Source organism: Tarenaya hassleriana, unplaced genomic scaffold, assembly GCF_000463585.1.
Source record: "Tarenaya hassleriana unplaced genomic scaffold, ASM46358v1 Cleome1, whole genome shotgun sequence".
In the NCBI taxonomy this organism is placed as follows: Eukaryota; Viridiplantae; Streptophyta; class Magnoliopsida; order Brassicales; family Cleomaceae; genus Tarenaya; species Tarenaya hassleriana.
In genome coordinates, this window is record NW_010960187.1 from 4,107,948 (window position 1) to 4,115,143 (window position 7,196).

Genomic DNA, 7,196 nt, shown 5'->3' on the forward strand with positions numbered 1-7,196 from the left:
GTTTATAAATACATTTTTGGAAATATTATCAGTTTATAAATATACTCTTAGAAACATTTGTAGTCTCAATGTTCTTACAGATTCTAGAAGTACTATTTGGTGGTCGGATTCCGAATAAAATTATAAAACTAGATACACACAAGTCAGACATTATGGATTAAAAAAGAAAAAAAAAATTGTTTTTGTCAAAAAAGATTAAACAAAATATGGAAAATGAAATTAAAAAAAACATAACTAATAGCAAGCAGTGGTTAAGATAAAATTATTAAATTAAATAAATAATAGGAAACCATGGAAGAAAATGAAGATCTAAGGTGGCTGCTCTTCTCTCTCTGCCTGACGAGCTTCAAAAGCAAACCCCAAACCTGCGGTTAAACATCTACCGGAGAAATCAAAAAGAAAATAAAAATCTCTCTCTCTCTCTCTCATCCTCTGTTCTTGTGGGTATATAATCCGTACAATGATCTTCTCTCACAGAGGATCATTCAAAAGAGCAAGGGCACAACTGCGATTCAGACAACCTCTGTGAGGAAGAAAAAACCAGACAGAAGATGGTTGAAAACGCTGTCGTTCCCGGAGGAGGGGAGAAGGCGGGCGCCGTCGCCGTCTCCGGTCGGACTGTTATGGTCGGCGTGAAGCTTGACGCGCCGAGCAGGGAGTTGCTGACGTGGGCTCTTGTCAAGGTTGCTGAACCTGGTGACACTGTGATCGCACTTCATATCCTCGGAAACGGTGCGTTTTGATTTGGCGAGTTAAACTTTTTTAGGAATTTAGGGTTTATCGTAATCTGGGTTTCTCCCACACAAATTAGATTGAATGTGGTTTCTTTTGTTTCATTCCCTTTTTTTTCCTTTGATGGGTTTGTGCAGAGATAGTTGACCGAGCTGGGAAATCGTCACTTCTATCACTGGTGAAAACTTTTGACTCTGTTCTTGAAGTCTACGAAGGTTTCTGCAATTTGAAACAGGTTTTGACTCTTCTCTGTTTGATTCCCGAGAAAACTCAATCCCCAAAGTTCCACGCTTTTTCCTTTTTCATTTCCCACTTTCCCCTGTAGTCATTCTCCAGCTTCTGCAGACAATTAAGAGTAGTTAGAATTCATGTTACAGGTGGATCTGAAGCTGAAGGTTTGCCGTGGTTCGTCAATCAGAAAGATTCTTGTGAGGGAAGCAAAATCCTTTTCTGCGGCCAAAGTTATTGTCGGAATCTCCAGAAGTCACCATGCAATTCGCTCCTCTTCATCAGTAGCTAAGTACTGTGCCAAGAAACTATCAGATGATTGCTGGGTTTTGGCCGTCAATAACGGGAAAATCGTGTTCCAGAAGGAAGGTTCTCCATCAACCAACTCTCAAGGTTTTGCCCATTCTTTGGTTTTGGTTTCAAGATATTGATGATCTGCGTCGCTGTTTCAATTCTTGAAGCCCTTTCTTGGTTTTGTCTGTGACAGGAAAACAAGAAATCCGCAGGAACACGTTGTTTAATGCCCTTCACTGGTCTGTAACATTAAACAAGAGTAATAAAGTAGTAAACCATTCAGAGGGGACTCTAAAGGAGGAAGAAGAGGAGGAGAATCATGGAGAATGCCAGAATCTTCGACAGGCTTTAGCTGCAGCTCGTCTCGAGAATTGCTCGGTCTGCGGTTCAGAGAATGGAGTTCCTGAATCATTGTCTGAATCTTCACATCATGAAGATGATGATCACAAAAACCAGGGGTCCATGGCGATTGTCCCTGCAAATAAACCAGAAGATTCGAGTGGTTCCATCACTATGTTGGTAAGGCAGTTGCCTGAATCCAGGCCAGGCTGGCCTTTGCTCCGCCATGGGCAAGCCTCTACTCTTCGCAGGTCATCGTTAAGACAGATACCGGTTGTACAGTGGGCATTGAAGTTGCCCTCCAGGAACAATACAACATCTTGTGTTACCAATTCTGACACTAATCAAATCTGTAAATCACTGAGCTTAAACGCTCAGAGTGGTGCAATAGTCCCTGTTAACAGCCCGAGAAACTCGGCAGCTGAGTTAGAATGTCTTCATGAGAAGTACTCCTCAACATGCAGAACGTTCAAGTACAAGGAGCTTGTCTTGGCAACATCTGGTTTCTCTCCAGGTTTGGTTTCTCGTCCATATTTGTTAGGCTCTTCTTGAATTCTCTGCCTAGCTTTTAACCTAAACAAGGAAAAGGGCATTGCAATTTCAGCGAATTTTATCGGGAAAGGAGGAAGTAGTCGGGTTTTTAGAGGGTATCTGCCTGGTGGAAGAGAAGTAGCCGTGAAGATTCTGAAGCAGAATGAAGAAGTTCTTAAGGAGTTCATATCAGAGGTTGACATAATCACAACCTTACACCATGAGAACGTTATTTCGCTGATAGGGTTTTGCTTCGAAGACAACAATCTATTACTGGTTTACAATTATCTCTCGAGAGGAAGCCTCGCGGAGAATCTTCACGGTAAAAACATATTTTTTTACAAAAGCCATTACCTACATTTTCAGAATCTTATATATATATATATGGTCACTGATATAACAAAGAAGTGGTTCATTACAATGTAGGAAACAAGAAAGATGAAGTTGCATTTGGTTGGAGAGAAAGATATAAGGTTGCTGTTGGAGTAGCCGAGGCATTGAACTATCTGCATAATGATGCTTCTCGACCCGTTATCCATAGAGACGTTAAATCATCAAATATATTATTATCTGATGATTTTGAGCCACAGGTATATATTACTATTTGCTAATTTTCATGTTGATGGGGCGGGTCGGGTACCCGAGATATTATGAGCTCGAACATTTCAGATTTAACTAGATGTTATTCGAATTTGAATCCCATTTTCGGATTTTCTTTGCGACCAAACCCGATCTCCTTCCATACAATGATTGTTTACCCGAAAGTCCAGTCCTTTTTCAAGTCCTATATACTGAAATGAAAGTCTTGTTTTCCAGCTTTCGGATTTCGGGCTTGCGAAATGGGCATCGATATCTTCAACTCACATAATCTGTTCAGATGTGGCCGGGACATTCGGGTACGGAAGAATAAAAAATCTAAACTGACTTTTCATAAAATTTGTCAGAAGAGATAACAATAGAATGGTTCTTGGTTTCTATTGGTGCAGATACTTAGCACCAGAGTACTTCATGTATGGAAAGGTGAACGACAAGATAGATGTGTACGCCTTCGGAGTTGTACTTCTCGAGCTTCTTTCTGGAAGAAAACCTATCAGCAACGAATGTCCAAAGGGACAAGAGAGTCTTGTTATGTCGGTATGTATAACCTGCAAAGTGTTTTGATCTGTTATTGTTGCTGAAGGAATAAGTACTATATATACATATATATATGCAGGCGAAACCGATTCTGGATGATGGAAAGTATTCGCAGTTGTTGGATCAGAGTTTGGAGGATAGCTATGAAGGCTTTCAGATGGAGAGGATGGCTTTGGCTGCCACTCTTTGTATTAGACGCAGCCCTCAATCTCGGCCTAAAATGAGTATGGTGAGTCCTTCTCAATTCCGTGTTCGTTTATAGTTAATGTGGTAGATAGGGGTGGGGTATAGTATAGGTCGGGTATCCGATCTTTTTCAGTGTACCGGATCTTGGCCTCGCCCTCTCTGGTTTTTTCGGTCAGACTATATGGTCTGAAGACTCTTTATTGTTCAGACAAAAAAACATGCAGATGGATAAGGACAACCACGTCTCGTTATGAAAGTGCAGGTCTTAAAGCTTCTGAAAGGCGACGAAGAAGTGGTGGCATGGGCAAGGCAACAAGTGGAAAACCCTTCAGATGACTCAGAGGCTCTGAAAGAGGAAGAAAGCCAAAGGTCTAATCTTCAGTCGCATCTTAACTTAGCGCTTCTTGATGTGGAAGATGATTCCCTCTCGATGGGAAGCATCGAACAAGGAATCTCGGTCGAGGATTATCTCAAAGGCAGGACTAGCCGTTCCTCCAGCTTCGACTAATCCCTTTTTTTTTTTTTCTTGATATACAATAAATACAAAAAAAAAAAATTAGAGGTAAAAGATGAGGAAATTATAAAAGGGTTACATTGTGAGTGTGTGTGTGTATATATGTGGAAGGTGTTCTTTCATTTTTGCATTTTGAATGGGTGGTGGATGAGAGGTGGATTTGTGGATGTTCTTGGCCTCCTCCCTCCCTGGTTAGGTTGTAATTGTAACTTTTTAAAGTTTGGGGTTTGTTTTGCAATTTTATATTTTTTTCTTTTTCTGCTTCACATTTTCTCTTCCTTTTTTTTTATCGTCCTTTGTTTTAATTAGGCCAGTCATATACTTTAATAATATTGGAAGGTTTAAATGATTTTAGAACATGTAGAATAATAATTTACAAACATATTATATATTTTTTAACATATTTGTTAATATAATTAAAAAAAATTGTCACTAGAAGAAGATTGCAATATGTAGATGATACAGTATACAATTCTTCCACCCCTATTTTTGTGGAGAATTATTTTTTGATGGCATGTAGATTTAGAATATCTCAATCCCGTTCCTTTCAATTTTTGACATAAATTCATAAGCTTTTTATTTCGATTATTATTCTTTTATGATCTATAGCATGTCAAGATTCACTTTTTTTTTATTCAGTTATGATTTATATATACTATATGATGCCTGAATTAGTTTTCGACCGTTTCGTATAAAGACAAACTGTCCAAAAAAATCAATGGAGAGAAAAGACAGAACAAGATACACTTTGTGGCTGAGGAAATTTCCAAATACGGACCATACCATACCACCACGAAATTCTAATTCTATAACGCTGAAGAAATTCAATGAATACATAATAAATATCGTATAAAAAAAGACATTTAACCAATTTTTTAAATAAATACTAAATCAGCTAAATCCGAATACATTGGAACACATACTAAATATCATATCTAAATGAGTTTTTTGTGGTAAATACAGACAAAAATCCTATGAAATACATTACTTTGAAATGGAAAAACCCGAATACGTGTTTCTACATATGGCACATAATGTTTTTTTCAATAGCTTCTTCTGCGAAGCTTCACCAAGCCAAAACGACGCCGTGCTCAACACAACCGCTAAGTCGTCGTGTATCTCTCTGTGTGTGTATATATATAGTCGTCAAGATTGAAACTTTCCGCAGAAATCAGATACCCATTTGGCCAACTTAACCAGAAAGCCAGTCTTTTTCCGACAGAAACTTGAAGTATTCAGAAGGATTTGGTCGACGTTCCGGTCATGTCGTCTTCTCCGGTTATGAACGCAAACTTTCTTCGGAGAATCTTCGAGAAAATCGACAAGAACAACGACGGTCTCGTGACAGTTGATGAGCTTCAATGGCTCCTCGAGAGGCTTGGCTTTGTGGAAAACACAGCAGAAGAGCTCGAACTGATCGTAGGAAAACACAGCCTCGATCTCGACGAGTTCTTGCGATTCTACGTCGCCGTTTCGAAGGACAGTGACAAGAAAGAATCCGAGAACGATGATGATGACGACATTGTGAGGGCATTCAATATGTGTTCGACGCGAACGGAGATGGGTATATCTCGTCGGAGGAGCTGCGGATCGTGCTGGACCGGCTCGGGTTATGGGACGAGTCGAAGGCAGAGGAATGCGGGAGCATGATTCGAGTTCATGACAAGAATCTTGATGGTTTGATCGATTTCGAAGAATTCAAGAACATGATCTTACATGTCAAATGAGGGAGGATGTACCTCCTTTCTCTGAATTCCGAGTTTGTTCTCTCTTTTTTCTAAACAAAATATATAAAACCTTGCGGCGAAAATATCATCTTTGATCGAAAAATACTAACACATTGATCGGCGAGTGTTTCAGAGATACACCCAAAATGAGCAGTAATTTTTTTATTTCAATTTTATACCATTTTTTCACTTAAAAAGTCCGAAATAACCTTTTTTCTATATTTTTTACGACTTTATTCCAACTGTTATATAACTAATATACGACTAAAAAAAGAAGTATTTATGACCATATAACAACTAAAAATCTTATAACTAATAAGATGTATTTTTTGTCATTTCATTTAGAATCAATTACAACTGTATTTAGAATCAATTGCGACGTTGCAATTACAATTACACGATTTCATTAAGGGTATTACGGTCTTTTCAAAAAAAAAATAATGTGTTATGTTTTTTTGGGTGTATCTCTGAAATTCCTGCGACACTTTTGGTATATCTGTGTGATTTACCCTCGTCGGAGACCGTAAGAATTTACCTCGTCTCAGATTTCTAGGGTTTGTTCCTTCGTGCATTCTCCACTCTGGTATGCGTTTTCTTTGCTTTCTTCATTTTCTTTGCTCGGTCTTTCCTTAGAATTTGGCTTTCGTTTCGTTCCGTTTGGTGGTATGTGGAGAAATCTTCGTTGTAGTTCCAGATTCTGGTAAATTTCGCTGTTTATGATGAATTCCTGGAAAATTTTTGCTAACTTAAATAGATAGTTATTAATTTAGGCTAGTTTCGCAATGTTTTGTTGTTGAAGGACAATGAGATTCAGATGAACGAGTTTTTCTTTATTTGCTTGTGCTCTCCTGGATTGTAGATGGATGGTAAATTAGAAAATTATATGCCAGGAGTAGGATTTTATGTTGTTCGTATTAATACTCTACTGTGGTTAACTGGTTATGTGAAGATTGGAGTGGCCTTGTCTGTTTTTTTTCTCTTGAAGTAGGATGGAAGGGTGAAACCCTAATTCCAGGGAGTGAGGGCAAGGGAATAAATCTTTGTGTACGTGTGAAAATAGCCATGGAAGAACGCACATGCAATACTGATGGTATAGAGGGTAACCAGCCAACTCATTTGGCAAAAAGTGAAACACAGAAAGCTTGTTGTATCAGAGTTGGTGTAATAGGTGATTCTGCTAATGCAAGATGCGGAAAGAGTAAAGAGGTACGAACTTACAAGCGCATGAAACTGATGGGTCGCACTGGGACCTCGAGCACCGGTTCACAACAGGTCTCGGGTCTGGTCCGCGGGCTTACGCATGGGAGGTGGAGCTCAGTGGGTAAATTTCCAGAAAATGAGAATTTTTGTGGAAAGTGCCAGTCAGTTAGGCTCTGATACCAATTAATAAGGTTTAGGCCCTAACTCCACCACAAAAGCTAGCTTAAGAGTGGAGGGTTGACCCTTACTTATATATTGGCCCAAATCCCTCTCATTTTCCCATGTGGGACACTTATCAATTCACTGTGTTT

General features: G+C 39.1%; 1 protein-coding gene and 1 pseudogene across 1 annotated transcript; both read left to right on the plus strand.

Moving 5' to 3' along the window:
• The first annotated feature begins 291 nt into the window (after positions 1 to 291).
• LOC104809993 (probable receptor-like serine/threonine-protein kinase At5g57670) lies at positions 292 to 4,224 on the plus strand. The gene is made up of 10 exons (XM_010536146.1): positions 292 to 732; positions 870 to 967; positions 1,110 to 1,353; positions 1,448 to 2,107; positions 2,198 to 2,446; positions 2,551 to 2,714; positions 2,941 to 3,020; positions 3,111 to 3,258; positions 3,338 to 3,487; positions 3,707 to 4,224. Exons 1-10 carry the CDS (start codon positions 552 to 554, stop codon positions 3,950 to 3,952), a joined length of 2,220 nt encoding a protein of 739 aa, XP_010534448.1. The 5' UTR covers positions 292 to 551; the 3' UTR covers positions 3,953 to 4,224.
• A 908-nt stretch (positions 4,225 to 5,132) lies between these two features.
• On the plus strand, positions 5,133 to 5,756 carry LOC104810002 (annotated as a pseudogene).
• Positions 5,757 to 7,196: the final 1,440 nt, after the last annotated feature.

Excerpts from the sequence above, each read along its gene's own strand:
- LOC104809993 (XM_010536146.1), top strand. The coding sequence starts at position 552 with ATGGTTGAAAACGCTGTCGTTCCCGGAGGAGGGGAGAAGGCGGGCGCC. Across the intron at positions 733-869 it reads ACTTCATATCCTCGGAAACG|AGATAGTTGACCGAGCTGGG; the intron begins GTGCGTTTTGAT and ends GGGTTTGTGCAG. Across the intron at positions 1,354-1,447 it reads TCCATCAACCAACTCTCAAG|GAAAACAAGAAATCCGCAGG; the intron begins GTTTTGCCCATT and ends TGTCTGTGACAG.